The 25,209-nt window shown below is 44.6% G+C and overlaps 1 protein-coding gene across 1 annotated transcript; it reads left to right on the top strand.

Moving 5' to 3' along the window:
* The first annotated feature begins 147 nt into the window (after positions 1–147).
* C5H1orf50 (chromosome 5 C1orf50 homolog) lies at positions 148–15,277 on the top strand. Its single transcript, XM_036079197.2, has 5 exons — positions 148–340; positions 460–575; positions 5,594–5,680; positions 6,190–6,321; positions 14,951–15,277. Exons 1-5 carry the CDS (start codon positions 262–264, stop codon positions 15,146–15,148), a joined length of 612 nt encoding a protein of 203 aa, XP_035935090.1. The 5' UTR covers positions 148–261; the 3' UTR covers positions 15,149–15,277.
* Positions 15,278–25,209: the final 9,932 nt, after the last annotated feature.

The raw sequence follows: 25,209 nt of genomic DNA, 5'->3' as shown, positions 1-25,209 counted from the left end.
CCCTGAGTGGAGCCCCGCCTCCCAAGCTAGGCAGCGCATGCCCGGGAAGCTTGCACCACCTTTTTGGCTTTCCACAAGCCTGGACCCCGCCCCTCAGCCGAGCCCTGAGCGACAGCCGGGGCCCCGCTCCCGGGCTCAGGCAGCGCTCCTCAGCGGTGATGTCCGATGCCCGGGGAACACGGAAGCTCCGCCCACGGGCCTTTATGCGCAGGCTCTTCCGCCACCTGACGCGAGGGTGGTAGGGAGGTTCCAGGGGTTGTCATGGAGGACGGTGCAAAGCTGGGGCAGGCGGAGGAGGTCCCCGAAAACCAAAGAATTCAGCCGGCGACCGGTCGGGGAGGTACGCAGGGCGGGAGTCCGGCCGGGGAAAGAAGCCCTCACGGAGCAGCTAGTCTCCCGGGCTGCGCGGGAGGCCGAGGGCGGGCGCTCACGGGCTGTGTTCCTGGGTTTGTGTCGCAGGAGCCCTGGTGGAGCGCACCTCGACCCCCGGCGGCCTGGCCCTGGTGAGCCCCTACCACACCCACCGGGCCGGGGACCCCTTAGACCTCGTGGCGCTCGCAGAGCAGGTGCAGAAGGTGAGGAGGTGCGGCTGGGGAAGTAAATAACCGTCTTCGTTCACGTTTGGCCCTGCGTCTTAGGACTGGGACCTCACAGCCACTTAGTGTGGCATTTGTTTTGTCTGCATCTTACATACAACACGGGAAAACTGATTGTCCTTGACCCGAACTCTGATCTTCTGAGACCAAAGGCTCCTTCAGCGGCAACGTGAGTGCCTATAATCTCCTTTGGCGGCAAGTTTTGCACAGCACTTTCAATATTCAGTATTTCATTTGGGCCCTAGGACAGCCCTGTGAGGTAGGCAGTACAGAAGTTCTTCTTCCCATTTTACAGGTGAAGAGAAGTTTCCGTGGAAGTTTCACGATCAGTCTAACGCAGATTATGTAAGGATGCATAGTCCACTTACTTTAAACTGCTTCCCGTAAAATCTTTATCTGAAACCTGAATGCTTTTAGAACTTAACATCTTCTAGAAGGACAGGGACTCTTAAGTTTTGTCCTGTGCTGTCATTCACTGGACACAACATTCCCAAGCCCAGTACTTAGACATTCATTACCAAAAGTAAAAAAAGGAGGAAATGCGAAATAACAGAAAAAGCACTGGAAGTTTGGACACATGCGTGTTAATCTCTCTTTTGATTTTTTTTTTTTTTTAAGTAGGCTCCACTTCGAGCATGGAGCCCAGCGCAGCTTGAACTCACCACTGTGAGATCAAGACCTGAGCTGAGATCAAGAATCTTTCTCTTAACCAACTGAGTCACCCAGGCTCCACCCCCTTTGATATTAACTTGCATATGACTTGAGGCAAATTACTTTTCTCTGGACTTCACCTTCTTTTTAAAGATTATTTGAGAGAGAGGGAGAGTGCATGCAGAGGGGGAGGAGCAGAGGAAGAGGGACAGAATCTTAAGCAGACTCCCCACTGAGCACATTGTGGGGCTCAATCCCAGGACCCCGAGATCATGACCTGAGCCAAAATCAAGCCTCTCACGCTTAACCTACTGAGCCACTCAGGCGCCCCTTGACTTCAGTTTATCTGTAAAATGCAGGATTTCAACTAGGAGAGCTTCTAGAGCAAAGCTGTGAAAAAACAAATTCCATCTAATTTTTATCAAGACTTCAGTTGTGGAACCCTCTTCAGTATGTAGAGATATAGGGCCCTGATGCTTTAATGCTTCTGATATCCCTTCATCCTTGTATGCACTATCACATTTGGCCTTGGTTATATTCAAAGGTCTTTATTTTGCTTAAAAATATTTAATTATTAACATGCTCAAATTTCCTCACACATACATCTCTGTACTTCAGGGGTTTTTTGTTTTTTAGGATTTATTTATTTTAGAGAAAGAGAGCTTGCGAGAGAGCGCATGTGCACAAGCAGGAGGGGCAGAGGGAGAAGGAGAGAGAGAATCTCAAGCAGACTCCGTGCTGAGCCTGGAGCCCAATATAGGGCTCGATCTCATGACCCTGAGATCAGCTGAAACTAAGTTGGACGCTTAACTGACTGCACCACCCAGGCACCCCCTGGGTTTATTTATTTATTTATTTATTTATTTTATTTAGACATATTCGAATGCTTAGGAAAGTGCCTTTGATTCAAACTTTGTGACTTATCTATAGAGGTGGGGAGCAAAGTATAACTTTTATGGATTAGGAGAATTTCATGTGTCTGCTTGATTGGATCACTTACTGGGGGAGGCAACCAGGCCCAAAGCTTAGGCAAACATTTTCATGGGTTACTGAGTGACCATCATGTTTATTACAGTAGCCCAAAACAAAGACGGAACACTGTTTTTGCCCTTCAGCATATAATCTAGTGAAATATAGAGGGTGCATTATTGTGCTGCCTCCATTTTTCCAATATTATCGATATTGAGCAGCTGAAATAAAAGCACGAGAGACAAACAGATTGAATCAAGCATATTTACTGTCTGTGTCCTGAAATGTACTTTCTAGCAGGACTGATTGCTGATATGCCATTTCTGTATTAGTGTGTGTTCAGAAAACTCAAGAGGTCTGGTATTAAGGCAGGAAATTTGGAATCAGACTGATCTGTGTTCAAATCTTCAACTGCCCCATTTGTTAGCTGTGAACCCTTGGACAGGTTGCTTCACCTCTCTGAGAGTATAATTCCTAAAATGAGGCTGAAGTTATTATCTCCAACTTCATAAGGTGTTATAAAACTAAATGAGATAATATATATATAAAACTAAATGAGATAATATATATGAGATAATATATGAGTTGTGAAGGGCTTCAGGGTGATTGGGGCCAGAGTTTGTGTTTAGTAATTATAAGTACTTTTCTCCTCATTTCTGTTTGAATTTGGTCCTTTTGTTTACAAGGAAGAGATTTGCTGCTACCACCTTAAGAAAAAGACTAATAATGAGGCCACTGCACTGATAACCTAGAACCATCTTAGCTCTGGAAACCAGCTACTCTCTCCTTGGCCATAAGGTGTCTCATTGTCCTTGGAACAAAAAGGAGCACTTTCACCCATGGGCCATAAGGCCTTGTGTGATCTGATCCCTGCCCCCCTTTTTTACATTCTCCTCACTAACTACTCTTCAGACACATCTTCAGTTTTGTACCTGGCTGGCCCTTTCCTTTTGTTCAGACCCAAGTCACATGTCACATCCTTGGTGAGACCTTGTCTGTAGAAGGCTCTACCCCACCCCATCTACATGACAGTATTGGGGCGCCTGGGTGGCTCAGCTGGTTAAGCGACTGCCTTTGGCTCTGGTCATGATCCTGGAGTCCCGGGATCGAGTCCCGCATCGGGCTCCCTGCTCAGCAGGGAGTCTGCTTCTCCCTCTGACCCTCCCCCCTCTCATGCTCACTCTCTCTATCTCATTCTCTCTCTCAAATAAATAAATAAAATCTTTTAAAAAGAATAAAGATCAAGTCCAAACTTCTAAAAAAAATAAAAATAAGTGACACTATTATTAAATTGAATTTGCCTCTAAGCTACACATATATTCCAATCCCTGCAGTCCTCAGCACTCCGTTATTAAACCAGTTACTTCACTCACTTGTTACCTTTGATCTCCTTCTACCACATAATTACTGTTATTTCCTTCATAATAGCGCATCATTATTCTGAGTCCGTATAACACTAGCTCTAATTGTCTTTCTTGTTGGTGTCTGTATTACTCACCAGAGCTGTGCTGTTCGTTATGGTAGCCTCTAGTCACGTAGGGTTGTTGAGCACTTGGAATGTATGGTTAGTAGTGCAGCTGAGATACTGAATTTTAAATTTTATGTAATTTTAACTAATTTACATTTTAAAACCTGATAATTGAGTCAATTATTGGACACTTTTAAGTATATTTGGAACAAGCTGAGTATGTGAACTGACTCTTTCAAATGTAAATTTTATGAAGTCCAAATACAGATTGAGGATTTCTAATCAAAATTTGGCATCCCAATTGATAGTATGGGAGTATAAAAAATAACAATATGAAATATAAAATATCTCATTAAAATTGTTTTATACTGATTACATGTTGGAATGATGTTTTTTGATATATTGGGTTAAATAAAATAGATTATTAGAATTCATTTTACTTATTTTTATTTATTTATTATTTTTTAAAGATTTTACTTATTTATTTGACAGAGAGAGAGATAGCCAGAGCAGGAACACAAGCAGGGGGAGTGGGAGGGGGAGAAGCAGGCTTCCTGCGGAGCAGGGAGCCCGATGCGGGGCTTGATCCCAGGACCCTGGGATCATGACCTGGGCCGAAGGCAGATACTTAACAACTGAGCCACCCAGACACCCCTACTTATTTTTACTTTTAACACAACTGCTAGAAAATTAAAAATTGCATTTGTTACTTGATTCATATTATTCATAAGGCCAGTGTATTAGGCTGTAATCTTGACAGAAGTAGGGACCTCTTTCTCTGATTTGCCAGTGCATCCAGGGCCTGGCATGGTATCTGACACACAGTGGTTGCCCAGTCTATATTTGTGGAACAGATAAATGATTGACCCTGTTTACTCAGTTATTTATGTTTTTACATGATACTGCCTTATACCTGACTTTTACCTTGAGCGCCCTTAACTAACTAGCAAATTCTCTTGATATTTCTTAGTTCGAGTTTAACCTCCTAATTTCTTCTCCTTAACTTAATTGTATACCACCGGACATTAATCAGCTTTTCTTGAAAGTAAACTGGAAGTCTTTGACAGATTTCTGATGCCTGAGTGATAATCCTTCCCAGTGCCTGAATTGGTCACACCACCATTCTCTCTGGCTGTGAAAATTATTTATTTTAAGCAATTCCCATTGCCTTCAGTTGCATTTCCTAGCACATGACAGGCAGTCTTCTGTGTACATTATAACTTTGTTTCAGGTCTACATCCTAGTGCTGTCTTTAAAAATACATTTGAAGTAACAATTAGGAATACAAATATAAGTTAAAATATAACTAGGTTTGAAGTAAATAATTCAGCCGAGGTAATGGTCAGATTAATAGGTAGTTTCTGTATATAGCTAGATTCCTACATAACGGGTGATAAGAGCCATATCACAAGTGTCTTTGGATTTTTATTGTAAGACCCGCTCCTGATTTCAGAAATATTTAAACATGAGAAAATAAATGGAGGCCTAAGGAATGAGTGGGTTTACTCAGGCAAAGAGTAAGGGGGAGAACATGTTATATCAAGAAGAGGATGTATTCAGTATATTGGTAGCACGTGAGAGTAGGGCATGTTGGAGGACTGAAGAAATTCAGTGTGACTAGAATATAGAGTGAAAAGGGTAGAAAGCTATGGGACATAGAAAAGAAGGAGGACCTAGTTCTGTGGTGTGGGGCCATGTCAGGGGAGGCTTCTCATAAGCAGTGCTGTTTGGGCTGGGTGGGAGAAGAGGGAGAGGAATGGGAGCTCATGGGGGAGTGGTGAGGAAGGACAGGAAGAATATTTTAGGCATAAGCGAAGATATCGAGATAACTCTTCACACTGGGCTCTAAATAACATTGTGGAAGTCTTATCCTTTTTTCACCCACCCTTTGGTTTTGTCTCACCTTTAGGCTGATGAATTCATCCGAGCAAATGCCACCAACAAACTGATGGTCATAGCTGAGCAAATCCAACATTTACAAGAACAAGCCAGGAAGGTAAGTAACAGCTTTTACACAAGCATTCATTTTCTTCATTTAATTCGCAGGATTGACTGATCTTGCTTATAATCATTTAACTTACTTGTCTTCAGTACCTTCTAGAAATATCGAAGTGTTGAGTGAAAGAAAATAGGCTAAGAGGTTACGTATAAGATAAGCTTTTCACTGGGAGACAGTTTCAGTGAGGTAAAGCATTTTGAGGGGGAAAATAGGTTCTCATTTATAAAAGAAATGTACTTACTACAGAAAAATAGGAAAGAAATTTAAAAGCCATTCACAGCCAGTAGTGTTCGACGTTTTGAAATATAATTCTTTTAAAGGCATTTTTACAGCTTAGTAGCAGTCTTTTGTCTCTTCAGAATCATCTGGATCCTAGTAGTGACTGATTGCTATGGGGGAGCAATTCCAAAGCATTGAGTAATTTCCAGATTTTGACTGGATTAATCACTGAGTGTGAGTGCCTGTTACATCCGATACTTAACTTGTTACATCTCTGTGGTTCTTAGGTATTGGAAGATGCTCACAGAGACGCTGACTTGCACCACATAGCTTGTAATATAGTAAAAAAACCTGGCAACATTTACTACCTTTATAAACGGGGGAGTGGTCAGCAGTATTTTTCTATTATTTCTCCAAAGGTAAGAACATTTATTTTTTACTGGTAGAAATGGCTACGATTAGGGGCACCGGGGTGGCTCAGTCGTTAAGCATCTGCCTTCAGCTCAGGTCATGATCCCTGCTCGGCAGGAAGCCTGCTTCTCCCTCTCCCACTCCCCCTGCTTGTGTTCCCTCTCTCGCTGTGTCTCTCTCTGTCAAATAAATAAATAAAATCTTTTAAAAAAAAAAGAAAAAGAAAAAGAAATGGCTATGATTAGCTTTTGTTTATCACAATATTAATATACCATTATGAGGAATTTGTCACTGTTGAAACATCAACAAGTCCCCAGTGATATTTTATATTTCAAAAATGTTCTGCTAGATAGTAAGACAGTATTTAAGACAATTGATAAAATAAGTTGGGTTTGAATACTATTTAATTTTTTTACTGAAGAATCCAGCTATTATTTTTTTCAAATGAACATGATACATCAAATTGAGGGCATAGTATGTTTCTTTTCTTCCTGTCTGTGAAAAAAAAAAACAAACCTCTATTTGTGTTTTTTTTTTTTAATAGTAAAGATTTTGGAACAACCGATAATAAGATTCTTTTAAATTTAGACAAAATAAAGTACATTTTTACTTGACAATATATATATTCTCAACTTTGGAAAACATCAGGCAGTGTTTCTGTTTGTAAAAAAAATAATAGCTTCATCTTGCTAACTGGTGATGTTTCTGTTTGTAAAAAAAAAAAAAAAAAAAAAAAAAAAGCTTCATCTTGCTACCTGTGATTAGAATATATAGAAAAATATCCAAAAGGATCACATGCCATATGGGTCTACGTATTTATAAAATAATTTCAAAATTTTTCGATTGTGATATTGAAAGTTATATAAAAATCTCATGTTTTCCTGCCAAATAGATGAAATAATGTTTATAACTGCATGACATATACTTTTGAAACAAAATATATCCAGGCCAACCAGTAATGACCATTAATTTTCTAATAAGCAGAAATAAAATGAATTTTTCAAGAGTTAAAAAAAGCATTTATTTTTGCACAAAAATCTACTCTGGTCTTTGAGAAAATGTAGGCATAGGGTTGGTAAATGTTTTCTAGAAAATTGGAGGTGTTGTGAGCCCAGGCATGACTCTTAAAAAATATACATGAAAAATACACTTAAATTATTTCACAGTCATTATCTCTGTTAAGAGAGGTATCTGATGTGTGATGCAATGAGGATGATTCTCACTGGTCTGATGTGAAAAACCAAAAAAGAAATTCATGGCATGGGGGCGCGGAGCAAGATAGCGGAGGAGTAGGAGACCTGGATTTCGTCTGGTTTCAGGAATTCAGCTGGATAGGGATCAAACCATTCTGAACACCTACAAACTTAACAGGAAAAAAGAATCGAAGAAAAGAATAGCAACAACTCTCTGGACAGAAAAGCGACCGCTTTCTGGAAGGTAGGACGTGTGGAGAAGTGAATCTGAGGCGATATTTGGGAAGACAGACGGCAGGGGAGGGGGCCTCCGTCGGCTGCTTCTGGCAAGTGATAGAGCCCCGGAGCACAAAATCGGAACTTTTAGAAGTCTGCTCCGCTGAGGGACGTCACTCCAGTGGCTAAGCTGGGGGTAGAACCCTTGCGGGACAGTGTGGTCTCAGGACCCTCAGGGTCACAGAAAGACCGGGGGTGCCTGAGTGCGGCAGAGCTCCCAGGTATCGGAGCAGGGAAGCTGGCTGCAGAGACGGATATGAGGCGCGGGCTCTCAGCTCGGGGTTGCCATAAACCATGATCCGCGGCACAGTCGGGCCACTGCTTCTCCAGCAGGGACCCAACAAGTGGCAGATCCGGGGAGACCCCTTCCTCCCCCGGGAGGAGAGGCAAGGGAGCGCACCACAGGGATCTGCTGGGTTTGGAGACTCCACACGGGGTCGGGTGCCAGAGATAGAAACGCTTGGTCACAGGCCAGGTGAGCACGGAGTGTGGCTGGAGACCGGGGAGATGGGAGTGATTGGCTGCTTTTCTCTGGGGGCTCACTGAGGAGTGGGGCCCCGAGTTCTCGGCTCCTCCGGGTTGGAGATTGGGAGGCTGCCATTTTCACTCTCGGCCTCCAAAGCTGTACGGAAAGCTTGCAGGGAACAAAAGCTCCTGAGAGTAAACCTGAGCAGATTACTTAGCCCGGACCGGGCAAGGGCGGGGCAATTCTGCCTCCGGCAAAGACATTTGGGAACTGCGGCAACAGGCCCCTCCCCCAGAAGATCAGCAAGAACAGCCAGCCAAGACCAAGTTTACCGATCAATGAGAACGGCAGAACTCCAGCGCTAGGGGAATAATGCACATAGAATCCATGGCTTTTTACCATGATTCTTTAGTCTTTCAAAGTTAATTTTTTTTTAACTTTTTAAAAAAAAATTTTCTTTTTCCCTTTTCAACCAAGATCTTATCAATCCCTTTTTTACAAAACATTTTTATTTTTCACTTTTAGAGTCATATTCTATCCCTTCATAGTAGTTACCCTTATTTTTGGCATATATATATAAGTTGTTCTCTCTTCAAAATTTCGAGATACAGTTTCTTTTAACAGATCAAAATATACCCTAAATCTCTAGTGTATGGCTTTGTTCTAGTCTCCTGCCTGATCATATTCTCTCCCTTTTTTTTTTCTTTTTTTTTTTAAATCCTCTTTCTTTTTTCAAACAACTTCTTATCAATTCCTTTTATAAAATTTTTTATAATTTTCATCCTTACAGTCATATTCCATCCCTTCATTGTATTAACCCTTATTTTTGTACATATATAAGTTTTTCTCTCTTTAAAATTTTGGGGGGCACTTTCTTTAACAGACCAAAATACACCCAAAATCTAGTGTGTGGCACTGATCTGTGCACCAGCCTGATCATATTTGATCATATTCTGTTTTTTTTTGTTTTGTTCTGTTTTTGTTTTTATCTTTTTCTTTTTTCTTTTTTTCTTTTTCTTTTTTCTTTCTTTCCCTTTCTTTTCCCCCGGTTTCAGGTCTTTTCTGATTTGCTTAGAGTATATTTTCTGGGGACGTTGTTACCCTGTTAGCATTTTGTTCTCTCATCCATCTAGTCTCCTCTGGCCAAAATGACAAGATGGAAAAAATCACCTCAACAAAAAGAACAAGAGGCAGTACCGACTGCCATGGACCTACTCAATACGGATATTAATACGATGTCGGAAGTAGAGTTCAGAATGATGATTTTAAAGATACTAGCTGGGCTTGAAAAAAGCATGGAAGTTATTAGAGAAACGCTTTCTGGAGAAATAAAAGAACTAAAATCTAACCAAGTTGAAATCAAAAAAGCGATTAATGAGGTGCAATCAAAAATGGGGGCGCTAACTGCTAGGATAAATGAGGCAGAAGAGAGAATTAGTGATATAGAAGACCAAATAATGGAAAATAAAGAAGCTGAGAAAAAGATAAACAACTACTGGATCACGGCAGAATTTGAGAGATAAGCGATACCATAAGACAAAACAACATTAGAATAATTGGGATCCCAGAAGAAGAAGAAAGAGAGAGAGGGGCAGAAGGTATATTGGAGCAAATTATAGCAGAGAACTTCCCTAATTTGGGGAAGGAAACAGGCATCAAAATCCAGGAGGCACAGAGAACCCCTCTCAAAATCAATAAAAATAGGTCAACACCCCGACATCTAATAGTAAAACTTATGAGTCTCAGAGACAAAGAGAAAATCCTGAAAGCAGCTCGGGAGAAGAGATATGCAACCTACAATGGTAGAAACATTAGATTGGCAACAGACCTATCCACAGAGACCTGGCAGGCCAGAAAGGACTGGCATGATATATTCAGAGCACTAAATGAGAAAAATATGCAGCCAAGAATACTATATCCAGCTAGGCTGTCATTGAAAATAGAAGGAGAGATAAAAAGCTTCCAGGACAAACAAAAACTAAAGGAATTTGCAAACACAAAACCAGCCCTATGAGAAATATTGAAAGGGGTCCTCTAAGCAAAGAGAGAGCCTAAACGCAACATAGACCAGAAAGGAACACAGACAATATACAGTAACAGTCACCTTACAGGCAATACAATGGCACTAAATTCATATCTTTCAATAGTTACCCTGAATGTAAATGGGCTAAATGCCCCAATCAAAAGACACAGGGTATCAGATTGGATTAAAAAACAAAACCCATCGATATGCTGTCTGCAAGAGACTCATTTGAGACCCAAAGACACCCCCACATTGAAAGTGAGGGGGTGGAAAACCATTTACCATGCTAATGGACACCAAAAGAAAGCTGGGGTGGCAATCCTTATATCAGACAAATTAGATTTTAAACCAAAGACTGTAATAAGAGATGAGGAGGGACACTATATCCTACTTAAAGGGTCTATCCAACAAGAAGATCTAACAACTGTAAATATCTATGCCCCTAACATGGGAGCAGCCAATTATATAAGCCAGTTAATAACAAAAGCAAAGAAACACATCGACAACAATACAATAATAGTGGGGGACTTTAACACCCCCATCACTGAGATGGACAGACCATTTAAGCAAAAGATCAACAAGGAAATAAAGACTTTAAATGACACACTGGACCAAGTGGACTTCACAGATATATTCAGAACATTCCATCCCAAAGCAACAGAATACACATTCTTCTCTAATACCCATGGAACATTCTCCAGAATAGATCACATCCTAGGTCACAAATCAGGTCTCAACCGGTACCAAAAGATTGGGATCATTCCCTGCATATTTTCAGACCACAATGCTTTGAAACTAGAACTCAATCACAAGAGGAAGGTCGGAAAGAACTCAAATACATGGAGGCTAAAGAGCATCCTACTGAAGAATGAATGGGTCAACCAGGAAATTAAAGAAGAATTAAAAAATTCATGGAAACAAATGAAAATGAAAACACAACTATTCAAAATCTTTGGGATACAGCAAAGGCAGTCCTAAGTGGAAAGTATATAGCAATGCAAGCCTTTCTCAAGAAACAAGAAAGGTCTCAAATACACAACCTAACCCTAAACCTAAAGGAGCTGGAGAAAGAACAGCAAATAAAGCCTAACCCAGCAGGAGAAGAGAAATAATAAAGATCAGAGCAGAAATCAATGAAATAGAAACCAAAAGAACAGTAGAACAAATCAATGAAACGAGGAGCTGGTTCTTTGAAAGAATTAACAAGACTGATAAACCCCTGGCCAGACTTATCAAAAAGAAAAGAAATGACACAGATCAACAAAATCATGACTGAAAGAGGAGCGATCACAACTAACACCAAAGAAATAGAAACAATTATAAGAACATATTATGAGCAACTATATGCCGGCAAATTAGATAACCTGGAAGAAATGGATGCATTCCTAGAGATGTATCAACTACCAAAACTGAACCAGGAAGAAATAGAAAACCTGAACAGACCTATAACCACTAAGGAAATTGAAGCAGTCATCAAAAATCTCCCAACAAACAAAAGCCCAGGGCCAGATGGCTTCCCAGGGGAATTCTACCAAACATTTTGAGAAGAATTAATACCTATTCTTCTGAAACTGTTCCAAAAAATAGAAATGGAAGGAAAACTTCCAAACTCGTTTTATGAGGCCACCATAACCTTGACCCCAAAACCAGACAAAGACCCCATCAAAAAGGAGAATTACAGACCAATATCCTTGATGAACATGGATGCAAAAATTCTCACCAAAATACTAGCCAATAGGATCCAACAGTGTATTAAAAGGATTATTCACCACGACCAAGTGGGATTTATTCCTGGGCTGCAAGGTTGGTTCAACATCCGCAAATCAATCAATATGATACAATACATTAACAAAAGAAAGAACAAGAATCATATGATCCTCTCAATAGATGCAGAAAAGGCATTGGACAAAGTACAGCATCCTTTCTTGATCAAAACTCTTCAGAGTATAGGGATAGAGGGTACATACCTCAATATCATAAAAGCCATCTATGAAAAACCCACAGCGAATATCATTCTCAATGGGGAAAAACTGAGAGCTTTCCCCCTGAGGTCAGGAATGCGGCAGGGATGTCCACTATCACCACTGCTATTCAACATAGTATTAGAAGTCCTAGCCACAGCAATCAGACAACAAAAAGAAATAAAAGGCATCCAAATCGGCAAAGAAGTCAAACTCTCACTCTTTGCAGATGATATGATACTTTATGTGGAAAACCCAAAAGACTCCACCCCTAAACTGCTAGAACTCATACAGGAATTCAGTAAAGTGGCAGGATATAAAATCAATGCACAGAAATCAGTGGCATTTCTATACACCAACAACAAGACAGAAGAAAGAGAAATTAAGGAGTTGATCCCATTTACAATTGCACCCAAAAACCATAAGATACCTAGGAATAAATCTAACCAAAGAGGCAAAGGATCTGTACTCAGAAAACTATAAAATACTCATGAAAGAAATTGAGGAAGACACAAAGAAATGGAAAAACGTTCCCTGCTCATGGATTGGAAGAACAAATATTGTGAAGATGTCAATGCTACCTAGAGCAATCTACACATTCAGTGCAATCCCCATCAAAATACCATCAACTTTTTTCAAAGAAATGGAACAAATAATCTTAAAATTTGTATGGAACCAGAAAAGACCCCGAATAGCCAGAGGAATGTTGAAAAAGAAAGGCAAAGCTGGCGGCATCACAATTCTGGACTTCCAGCTCTATTACAAAGCTGTCATCATCAAGACAGTATGGTACTGGCACAAAAACAGACACAGATCAATGGAACAGAATAGAGAGCCCAGAAATGGACCCTCAACTCTATGGTCAACTAATCTTTGACAAAGCAGGAAAGAATGTCCAATGGAAAAAAGACAGCTTCTTCAACAAATGGTGTTGGGAAAATTGGACAGTCACATGCAGAAGAATGAAACTGGACCATTTCCTTACACCACACACAAAAATAGACTCAAAATGGTTGAAAGACCTAAATGTGAGACAGGAGTCCATCAAAATCCTAAAGGAGAACACAGGCAGCAACCTCTTCGACCTCAGCCGCAGCAACTTCTTCCTAGAAACATCGCCAAAGGCAAGGGAAGCAAGGGCAAAAATGAACTATTGGGACTTCATTAAGATAAAAAGCTTTTGCAGAGCAAAGGAAACAGTCAACAAAACCAAAAGACAACCGACAGAATGGGAGAAGATATTTGCAATTGACATATCAGATGAAGGGCTAGTATCCAAAATCTATATAGAACTTCTTAAACTCAACACCCAAAGAACAAATGATCCAATCAAGAAATGGGCAGAAGACATGAACAGACATTTTTCCAATTTCCAAAGAAGACATCCAAATGGCCAACAGACACATGAAAAAGTGCTCAACATCACTCGGCATCAGGGAAATCCAAATCAAAACCTCAATGAGATATCTCCTCACACCAGTCAGAATGGGCTAAAATTAACAAGTCAGGAAATGACAGATGTTGATGGGGTTGTGGAGAAAGGGGAACCCTCCTACACTGTTGGTGGGAATGCAAGCTGGTGCAGCCACTCTGGAAAACAGTATGGAGGTTCCTCAAAAAGTTGAAAATAGAGCTACCGTACAACCCAGGAATCACACTATTGGGTATTTTCCCCAAAGATACAAATGTAGGGATCCGAAGGGGTACGTGCACCCCAATGTTTATAGCAGCAATGTCCACAATAGCCAAACTGTGGAAAGAGCCAAGATGTCCATCGACACATGAATGGATAAAGAAGATGTGGTATATATATACAATGGAATATTATGCAGCCATCAAAAGGAATGAGATCTTGCCATTTACAACGACGTGGATGGAACAAATGGTGTTGGGAAAATTCGTTATGCTGAGCGAAATAAGTCAATCAGAGAAAGACATGTATCATATGACCTCACTGATATGAGGAATTCTTAATATCAGGAAACAAACTGAGGGTTGCTGGAGTGGTGGGGTGGGAGGGATGGGGTGGCTGGGAGATAGACTTTGGGGAGGGTATGTGCTATGGTGAGTGCTGTGAATCGTGCAAGACTGTTGAATCACAGATCTGTACCTCTGAAACAAATAATACAATATATGTTAAAAAAAAAAAAAAAAAGCAGGAGGGTAAGAATGAAGGGGGGGGAGGGGCGCCTGGGTGGCTCAGTCGGTTAAGCGGCTGCCTTCAGCTCAGGTCATGATCCCAGGGTCCTGGGATCGAGTCCCGCATCGGGCTCCCTGCTCTGCGGGGAGCCTGCTTCTCCCTCTCCCTCTGCCTACTTGTGTTCTCTCTCTATCTCTCTGTCAAATAAATAAATAAAATCTTTAAAAAAAAAAAAATCTATAAAAAAAAAAAAAAAAAAGAATGAAGGGGGGGGAAATCGGAGGGGGAGACAAGCCATGAGAAATGATGGACTCTGAAAAACAAACTGAGGGTTCTAGAGGGGAGGGGGGTGGGAGGATGGGTTAGCCTGGTGATGGGTATTAAAGAGGGCATGTTCTGCATGGAGCACTGGGTGTTATACACAAACTACATCAAAAACTAATGATGTAATGTATGGTGATTAACATAACAATAAAAATTTAAAAAAAAAAGGAAAGGGAAGAAATTCGTGGCAAGGAAATGAACCCAATGTTTTTACCTCCTACCCTGATGAGAATTGACTTCTTTGCCTTCTCTAGGAATGGGGGACAAGTTGTCCACATGACTTCCTTGGTGCCTACAAGCTACAGCATGACTTGTCCTGGACTCCATATGAGGACATTGAGAAGCACGATACCCAAATCCACATAGTGAACAAGTTGCTAAGCCAGCCTGCGGCCCTGCTTCCAAGCACTGAACCCACCTTCCAGGGACTGACTGAGAGTGGACACTCATAAATAGCTCTCACAGCAAGGACCTGTTACCTCTTTGTTGCCCTCATTCTCTGCCTTGATGGGAGGTGGCATGAGAATTGAGGTATTGTGGGTGAATCATGAACTTCTTGAATAAAGACCCTGTGTGAGGTGCCTGGGTGGCTCAGTTGGTTAAACAGTTAAGTGTCTGTCTTTGGCTTAGGTCATGATCCTGGGGTCCTGGGGTGGAGCCCCATGTTGGGCTCCCTGCTCAGCGGAGAGCCTGCTTCTCCCACTGCCCCTCCCCCCACTCATGCACACTCACGCGCATACACTCTCTCTCACCCTCTCACCTCCTCTCTCTCTCTCAAATAAATAAAATCTTTAAAAAGAGAGAGAGAAAAGAGACCCTGTGTGAATATAAATGCTGTTGTTATTACTTTTAGTTAGGATAGTAATGAATCCTGTCAGTCTCTTGGGATCCTCTCTGGGTCACAGGTACCCAGCCAGTGACTTTCAGAGTATTGGCCAGTGTACTTTCATTCTCCTTTATCTCCATCTGTTCTCCCACAAGGCAGAGAATTAAAGAAAGAAGAGTTTCTTTTTCCCACATAAAGGTTGGCGAGGCATATTCCAGGGAGGACTGTTTTTGGTCTTTTTGTACCTGCAAGTGTTTGAGATTGGGTTGAGGTTGAACATAGAGGGGAGAAAAGAGGCAAACCATAAAAGAGACTCTTAACTGTAGAGAACAAACTGCGGGTTGCTGGAGGGAGGTGGGGGGGGGATGGGCTAGATGGGGGATGGGGATTAAGGAGCGCACCTGTTGTGATGAGCACTGTGTTGCACATAAGTGATAAATCACTAAATTCTACTCCTGAAACCAATATTGCACTATATGTTAACTAGAAGTTAAATAGAAACTTGAAACTTAAAAAAAAAAAAAAGATGGGGTTGAGGCTAGTTAGCAGGTAGTGGGGTTCCAGCACAGGACGGGGCTAGAATCTGACGGGGTCACCCAGGGGATACTTGGTCACTCATTTCACAGGGGGATGCTCTGTGGAGTCAGCTGCAAAAGCCTCTGGCGGGGCTGGCCTTGGGGATACACATACGCACACCCACACACACATTAGTGGTACAGTAGTTCATTCTGACCACAAAGTTTCCAAGGTTTTCACAAGCTTCTGACCTGCATGCTTGTGACACATTTTGAGCAGGTGCTTATTAGTCGTCTGTTGCTGCATGCATGACCAGAAATGTGGTGGTTTAAAACAACGCACGTTTGTGATTTCATAGTTCCTCTGGGTCAGGAGTTGAGGCACACTTCCCTGGGCCCTCTGCTTCAAGGTTTTCACAGGCCCCAATTCAATGATTTGCCAGGGCTGCGTTCTCATCTGAAGGCTGGAGAAGGATCTGTTTCCAGTTGTTGGCAGAATTTCAGTTCCTCAAGGGTGTTGGACTGAGGTTGTTGATTCTGTTACTAACAGACTATTCGCCAAAAACTGACTTCAGTTCCTTGCTACATTGGTCTCCCCGACGTGGCAACTTGATGAAAGCCAACAAGGACGAGTCCGCTGGGAGGACGGAAGTTCCAGTCTTGTGTAGTCTTCCTCACCGGAGTGACATCTCCTTTTGCTGTATTCTGTCAGAAGCAAGTCAGAGGCAAGCCCACACTCGAAGGAGGGAATTACACAAGGGCACGAATACCAGAAGGCAGAAATCATGGAGCAGATCTTGGAATCCCTGCCACAGTGCTCAGTTGGGAGGGAGAAAAGAAGGTCCTGGGTAAAAGAGGCAGTATTACCACGCAGGTAAGCATGGTAGTGTTCAAGTCACAGATCGGGACTCGACTCTCAGCTCTGACGAAATAACCTCCCCAGCTGGCATCCCCGCTTCCTCCTGGATCCCTTCTCCATTCCATTCTGCATACAGTCATCAGCTGGAGCTTTTTATTTTATTCTTTTTTTTTTTTTTTTAAAGATTTTATTTATTCACTTGACAGAGCACAAGCAGGGGGAGTGGCAGGCAGAGGGAGAGGGAGAAGCAGGCTCCGCCCTGAGCAGGGAGCCCCAGGCGGGACTCGATCCCAGGACCCGCCGGGATCACAAACTGAGCTGAAGGCAGTCCCCCAACCAACTGAGCCACCCGGCACCCCAGCTTGATCTTTTTAAAATACAAATCCCCCTCACTTGGCATTTCCTAACCACGGGAGCAAAAAAAAAAGAACAGTTCAAAAAAAAGTTCCTGCTGTTCAATAAGGTGCGCTTCCCGCACTGCCCACCAGGTGGTGCCGTTGCTCTTTGCGGCCTCAGCCAATTACGAAACTTGGGGAAAGTCTGTGGCAATGAGGTGATTTTGGAGGTAGCATCTCAGAGTGGGGAACTAGGACCCATTGGTTATAGACAGTAACCATTTTCCATTCATCCATCCATCTACCCATTCAACCATTTTATAAGCATTAAGTGCCTTTTAGGTTCCAGGTTCTGGAGAATAACACAGCTGAGTAAAAAGGCACCTGTGTCCAGGGAGCTGTCAGTCTAGTGGGGGAGAAACCAAGTCAACAATTACAATGTGGTATAAAAAAGGCTATGATAGTGGTATGCGTGGGGTATGGAGCACCATGGAAGGCTACCTAACTCAGACTGGAGAATTTGGGAAGACTTCTTGGAAGAGCAGACACCCACGTAGGTGTTGAAAAACAAACAAGAGTTAGAGCTTGTTTGGAGACTCCAACTGTCCTCTATAGGAAAATTGTCTTTGGAGTTTGGAGTAGGGTTCATTTTTGGTTTTTTGTTGTTGTTGTTGTTGTTGTTGTTGTTTTTAAGATTTTATTTATTTATTTGACAGAGAGAGACACAGCGAGAGAGGGAACACAAGCAGGGGGAATGGGAGAGGGAGAAGCAGGCTTCCCGCAGAGCAGGGAGCCCGATGCGGGGCTCGATCCCAGGACCCCGGGATCGTGACCTGAGCCGAAGGCAGACGCTTAATGACTGAGCCACCCAGGTGCCCCTGGAGTAGGGTTCATTTTTGGATGGAATTTATTTGTGAGTGAAGAAAGGGATATCCATTTAACAAGCTGTATTAACCAAACCAGTCCCGGCAGGCAGGAGGGCTGGAGTGAGGTATGCCCTGGCTAAAGAACTCTTACTTCTAATAGCTAGGAGGTAAGCAGATGAAGAATGGGAGGAAAAGCGATTCCAGACTAGAAGCAATATAACATCTGGGGAATTGCAGCCAATTTAAAGTGAAGAATGTGGGCCAGGGGCTATGGGAGAAGACTTAATTGAAAGATTTGGGGTGGGAGTTGGTAATATTGGCCTTGTATAAACCTCTTTTGGCATCAGAGGACGAGTGGAGGGAAGATGATTGATTAGGAGCTTCCATCCCTAGTCTAGGCAAGCGATGATGAGGTCTGAGCTAAGGTAGCAGTGATGGAATGAGAGGTACAACCTCATCAATTGTAAGATGTACTCTTCTTCCCCCACATTTTAATATCTCTGGAACTTGGATGCTTCTAAAAGTCAGTGGCACGTCACAGTTTAAGTGGGCAGCATTTTTTCCTTTCTTAGAACTATATAACATAATGGTGTGTCTTACGTGTCTTATAACGGTTGGTATCTTGGATTTGATGAAGTATGGCGTTTTGAAGCTACAATGGAGTGCATCTTGTTAACTAATAAGATGGCGGGGGTTGAGTGAGAGGACAGACTCAGATAATGCTTGGATTTCTGGCTTGAATGCTGATACGGATGGTGGGAATCCACTCAGCAAAATATGGAAGGGGGAGACATCCCTGGTATTTCCCAGAAGGATGAGCAATCTATATTTTCTTTATTAGCCCACCATGCCAGCCCTGTCCAGGTTCACTGGGTGTGAGTAGCAGCTGAGCGCACCTCCCTTTCTCCATGCTAGCTGTCTGGAAGGAGGGTCTGCTGTGTCCTTACCTTCTCACATTATCTGTCAGTCCACAGGCATTGAGAGTATTGGTGTTGTAGATACAAAGATGATAAATACTGCTTAGTGAGCGTTTATTCTGCCAAGCATATCCATTATCTGATTTAATTTTCACATAACCATCTATGAGGTATATAGTATCTCTGTTTTATTTTTTTAAAAGATTTTATTTATTTATTAGAGCACGAGAGCGAGAGCGAGAGAACAAGCACAAGCCGGGGCTAAGGGTAGAAGGAGAGGGAGAAGTGGACTCCCAACAGAGCAGGGAGCCTGACATGGGGCTCGATCCCAGGACCCTGGGATCACGACCTGAGCCAGAGACAGATGCTTAACCGACTGAGCCACCCAGGCACCAACAGTATCTGTTTTAGAAAGCAGGAACCCAAAGATTAAGCAACAGGCCCACGGTTATATAGATCAAACAGTCCTGTTTGATTCAAGTCTAACCATAACCAGTCCTAGGGGATCCCAACATAGAGGTGTAAGGAAGTTAAAAGTGACAGAGGTAGATGTGCTTATGGGATGCTATTGGAGTCGTTCACTTGGGTGTGTAGTGATGAGCATGGAGGGGATGTATATCAAGGCCCAGAGAAGATAAGTAACTTACCTAAGGTCACAACTCCTAAGCAGTGGAGCCCGTGTTTCCGGCACTAAAGCCTGTGAAAAACCCTCATGCACAAGATAGGGTTCATCCCCATAAGGAGCCGCAGCTTGGGAGGAAGGAGCTACTAAGTGACTGGAGTAATTATTTCTCAAGAAGCTTTTGATTCCATGGACCACCCTTTACTTGAAAGCTTTTTTCTTCATTTTGATGTGGGATATTAGCATCTCTTGCTTTTTTTCCTACTTTGCTGACTACACCTTTTCTGTCTCCTGACACCTAGCTTTTGGATTGCTCTGGGGCCTATCCCTTAGCCTTCTTTTCTCTCTGCTAGGTGATCTAATCCATCCCCAGGGATCACATACCACTCCTATGCTGCTGGCTCACTAGCTTGCCTCCAGCCCTGATCTCTCCCCAGCTTCATGCAGGCTTGTTTATCAACAGCCTCACTTGACGTCATTACAACCCTAACGTGTCCAAACCGAAGCCTTGAATTCTGCCCCAGACGTGTTTCATCACCAGCCCTTGTACTGCCATCAACACCTAGCTCCCTGTGTTTTTTGAGGCCAGAAGTCTAAGTCATCCTCGATTCTGCTTATTCTTCCCACACCAGTCAGCAAGTCTTCTCAGCTGTCTTCAAAATATATCCCAGATCTGACAGCTTCTCACCGCCTCCACCCCGACCCCTCGGGCCAGACCACCGCTGTCTCTGGCCTGGACTAGTGCAGCGGCCTCCCAGCTCACCTCCCTGCCCCCGTTCTCACCCTGCTTCAGTCTAGCCCCACAGAGACTGGGAGCATTGTCCTTCACAAAGAGAATTCGGGTCATAACCCCGCTCCATAAAAATGACCCAAGAATTTCTCATTACACTTAGAATAGAATCCAAGCCTCTTGCCAAGGTTCTGTGTGATCCACCGTTCTCTGTACTCGCCCTGTACCCGATGACCTTGTCCGTTTAACAAATCAAGCTCATTTCTGCTTCGGAGGCTCTCCATTTGCTGTTCCTGCCTAGAACACTGCCCCCAAGATCGTAGCCTGGTTTGTGGCTTCTCATCCTTTAGGTCGCTGCTTGCATATCACTTCACTGATGACCCTGTCAGAAATCCCAACTCCTCTCACGTCCAAGTGACGGCTCACCCTGCTTTGTTTTCCATCACCCTTTTCAAGAGCAGACCTTATTTGTTGCCTTTCCCCCACACTTGAGTGTAAGTTCTGCGAGGACAGGAACAGTGTCCGTCTTGTCTCCTGCTCTATCCTTAGCACCCGAACCAGTGCCTGGCGCATAATAAATACTCTAAGAATGTATGAATGGATGGACATCTATGTCTGTGTACTTATATCCTGGAAGGGATCTAAGTCAGTGGCATTAATGGAAATATCGTGTGAGCCACACGTATGACTCGAAAATTTTTAGTAGCTACCTTAAAAAATACAAACAGGTGAACTTAATAATATATTTTATCTCACCCGGTATATCCTAAATGTTAACATTTCAGCAGATAATACTAAACAACTATTAGTGTGTTATTTTATATGTATATTTGAACTAAGTATTCAAACTCTGGTGTGCACTTTGCACCTACAGCACATCTCAGTTCAGACTAGCCACACTCCAGGTGCTTCAGGGCCATGCGTGGCTAGTGGCTACCGTATTAGCACAAGTGTAGACAGTCTAACTGTACTGTTCTCGTTCTCTACTTCCTTGTGAGATCCAGAACAGGAGGAAGCTAGAAACTTCTGACGGATGGGGACACGTGTCTTTTGTAGCTACCCCTGCTTCCTCTCCCTCTTCAGAAGGAATCCTTGGGGATGTCCAGGCTCACAGAGGCATGATCGTGTCCTTAGAATAATAATGATGATGATAACGATTGAGCTTCTACTCTGTGCTGAGCACATCGTTTAGTTCACTCAACAATCCCATTTTACAGATTAGGAAATAGGTTCAGGAAAGCAAAGTAACCCGTTCAGATTTCCACATCTGGTAGTGTTAGAGCTGCAGCATGAGTCTGGTCAAGAGTTAAAGCCAGCAGTAGAATTAGTATGCCGTAGTTTTTAATCTGCCACGAATGGTCCATGTGGCATGGACAAATTAAGGTAAAGACAAAGGATAGAAGGAAGCTGACCTGACTCCTGGACTTGTTGCCTCCAACCTCGTTTTCTCTTTTAGTTTCTCAGACACCTTAGGTCTGACTTTAGTGTTGGACTGTGTTTAGGTCTCAGCTCCATCAATTATGAAAATCAACAAATCCTCCATTTCCTCTTCTGGAGAATAGGAATGCTAATACTAATGTCGAGGGCATTTGAGAACGTCCAGTGAGATGATGATGATGATGATGTCCGTAAAGCACCGAGCACGGTGCAGGTGGCTAGTTGCCACTCAGGGCTCGCTCCTCTTTCCCCTCCCGGTTGCTAACAGAAGCAGTGTCACCTGACCACCCAACTCCACCCCTTCTCTTGTGTATTCTCCTGTGGGGTCCTGGAAGCCACTGCCGCTCTAACTCAGCATTAGGGCAGGTGGGAGGATGTGGGGCAGGTATCAGAACTTGTGTCTGGGAACCTACCCAATACTAACAAGCTTCTTTCTTTCTGTAGCACACTATTCATCCGGCTGCCACATTGAGACCCTCAGAGAGGCTCTTACCTTCTCCCTCTCATTTCTCTCCCACACCCTTGGGATGCTTTTCACAATGGCCCCTAGTCTGGCTCCTTCCTCCCATTCCCTTCTGTTGCCGTCCAGCAATATGTCCCTGCTCTGGCCTGCCTCATCTCTCCTGCAGTATTACAGAGCCTTCTTCCGCACTAGCTGCCAGAATCGTCTTTCTAAACCAACCTGACCATGTCACTTCCCTACTTTAAACTATTTTCAGGACTGAGTGTAAATTACTCGCTTTGTCATTCACCCGACAAATACTGGGGTGGGATGGGGGGACTTACCATATGCCTAAGCAGTTCTTATAGGTGCAAAGATACAGCAGTGAACCAAATAGCAAAAGCCCTGCCCTGGGGGCCCTTCACAGTCTGGACCCCAGCCACCCTTTACAGCCCCATCTTCCCCAAAGCCCTTGCAGCCCACCTCCCACACGCCCTGCACTCTGGTCTCTTCACCACCACCCCCACCCCCCCACCCCCCCCCCCGCGCCCCCAGCCTTCCCTTGCTGGCCACGATGGAGAGACCAGTCCCCTCCTCCCAGACCCCTCCATTCTCCAAGGCGCCCTCAGGGTGGCCTAGGCTCCTTTGTAAATTGAAGCCCCCCTTTCTGCCAACTAGAGCTCCCCCCCAGCCCCTCCCCTGCCTCTCGGGGATTGTGAGCTAAGAGCCAGGGGTGAGAGGCTTGGGACCCGTGCGGCTCCCCCAGGCCCCGGCTGGCCTGCTCCACCGCACAGGAAGCGGGTTAAGAGTGCTGCCCTCACCCCACCCAGGAATGTCTGGTCCCCAGGTAGGCATCCGAGGCAGCGCATGCCCCTCCCCAGAGTGCTTCCCTCCCCAGAGTGCTGTCAGCGACCAGCCCCCCCGCCCCCGGGGGGGCGGTGGAGCGGTCCTGGAGGCCAGCCTGGCTCCCTCTCTTCCATCTTCGGGCGCGGGGTGGTGTCAGGGCTGGTGCTGCAGCCCCGCGGGGCCGGGACGCCGGCGGGGAGGGGGCGGGGCTGTCTGTGGCGGGAGTGGCCTGCGGGGCTGGGCGTGGGGGCATCTCTAACTGCCGTGGCTAAGCCGGGTGTCCCAGCGGCGGCGGCGGCGGGAGGGCCCCCCCGGGAGGGCCCCCCCCGCCCCCCCAGGAGCGCATGCCCGCTCTAGTTTGCGACAGGACAGCCCCTGTGCAGCATGACCATTGCCACACTGCCTGCATTTCCCTCCCCGGATCCGCCTCCCCTACCAGACTCCTTGCCTCTTGAGGACGCAGCCTAGCTCTTGTTCTCTCTGCCCCCAGAACGCAGTCCCGGCGCCGAGCAGGCAGCAACACATGCATTTAAAAATGAGTGAATGGAAGATCCTAAGCGTTGGGTAGATGCTGGGTGTGCTGAGGGTCTGGATTGTTGACAGTTCATCTGAGAAGGCTTCTTGGAGGACAGACTGAACAGGCTCTGGCAGGGGAGAGGTGTGACTTGGTGCAGTGAGAGGATCTTGGGGAAGCACCAGAGTGACATCCTCTACTAACTTAACAATCATCGAACAACTTCTATTGTCAGGCCTCGTGCTGGGCACAGGGGACCACAGCCTGCGCTCAAGTTGCTTCCCCCGTAGTAGAGGAGGAAGACAGAATAGGCCGCGCCAATGCAGAGTGCCCGGTGTCACACGGTGAGCACACGGAGATGTGGCAGTGTAGAGGGGCGCCTGGCTGGGGGGGGGGGGGGTCAGGCTTCCCCGAGAGCAGAGGGAGAGCCAGCTTCATCATAAGGGCTGGTACACCAAAGGAAGGAGATGGACTCCATCCTGGGTGCCTGGGAAGCCATGGACAGCTTGCACAAAATGGGGTAGTGACATGATCTAGTCCTGCAGGCCACTGCCCAGCCTCGCCTTGGACCCCCTCACCCGAGAAGCCTTCTCTAAGCCCCCTGTCAGGCTGGACCCCTCTTCTGTGTTCCCCTGGCAGCCTGGCCACCTCCCCTTTTCTGTGCACAGTTGAATACCTCTGCTCTACTGAGCTCCTTGAGACATGAGACCAGGTCTTAATCTTCTCTGTGTCCCAAGCACCAGGCAGTGAATCTTGCTCATGACCAAATGTTTGCTGAATGAATGGATTGCTCCTTTTTTTCTCTGGATTTCTAGAGCCCTTACTCTGAGGTCCACATTCTTTCACACCCGGGACCCGTGCTGTATGCTGACAATGTCATTTAATTGGGAAAGAGGAGGCCCAATTCAAATCCTGGCTCCATCATTCACTGAGACAAGTCGTTTGACTATCTTGAAAACTCAGTTTCCTCACCTGTAAGATGAAGAGTCTGGGAATCCCCACATGCATGAGTGTTGTTTCCTTGGGTAGACTGGACATTCCATGAAGGTTTTCCTCAGCACCTAGCTTAGTCTGAGCTTAGGGAGGATACAATGCTCAGGCCTGTTGGTTGGTAGACAGCAGAGTGCAGAGTAGAGGGGAAAGAACATTTAAGGTGACGTTGTAAGTCCTGATCTGCCACTTCTGGTGTGATTTTGAGCAAGGCTCTTCCTCTCTCTGCGTCTTCTTTGCCTTACCCTGCGAGTAGGGGTAGTAACCCTCATCTGGCCGACCTCACAGGGCCAATGGAAACCACAGATGTGAAAGTGCTTCCTGAATGAAAGGAATGATATAGTAGATAATTGATCATTAATTTAAAAAATAACTGAAGTAGTGCAGATGAGGTGTGTCTGGTGATTGGTAGAAATGCCCCAGGTATGTGCTGACTACCTCTGAGGGGCAGAGATGCTGGCGTGCTGCTCTCCAGGCAGGGGTGGGCTGGGCTGGGCGCAGAGGTGTTTGGTCTTGCTGGGGTCAGCCTTGAGGCCCAGGAGAGCCTGGGGGGGGGGGTGCTCCTGGGGAGGGAGTAGGCAGCCAGCCCTTGGCTCCCCTCCCCTCTCCGATTT

Source organism: Halichoerus grypus, chromosome 5 (assembly GCF_964656455.1).
Source record: "Halichoerus grypus chromosome 5, mHalGry1.hap1.1, whole genome shotgun sequence".
In the NCBI taxonomy this organism is placed as follows: domain Eukaryota; kingdom Metazoa; phylum Chordata; class Mammalia; order Carnivora; family Phocidae; genus Halichoerus; species Halichoerus grypus.
This window is presented reverse-complemented; position numbering and strand designations above follow the sequence as displayed.

Bases quoted from the DNA above. Each gene is read 5' to 3' on its own strand.
- C5H1orf50 (XM_036079197.2), top strand. From the start codon at position 262: ATGGAGGACGGTGCAAAGCTGGGGCAGGCGGAGGAGGTCCCCGAAAAC. The intron at 576-5,593 runs GTGAGGAGGTGC...TCTCACCTTTAG, and splicing joins TCGCAGAGCAGGTGCAGAAG to GCTGATGAATTCATCCGAGC. The intron at 6,322-14,950 runs GTAAGAACATTT...TGCCTTCTCTAG, and splicing joins TTTCTATTATTTCTCCAAAG to GAATGGGGGACAAGTTGTCC.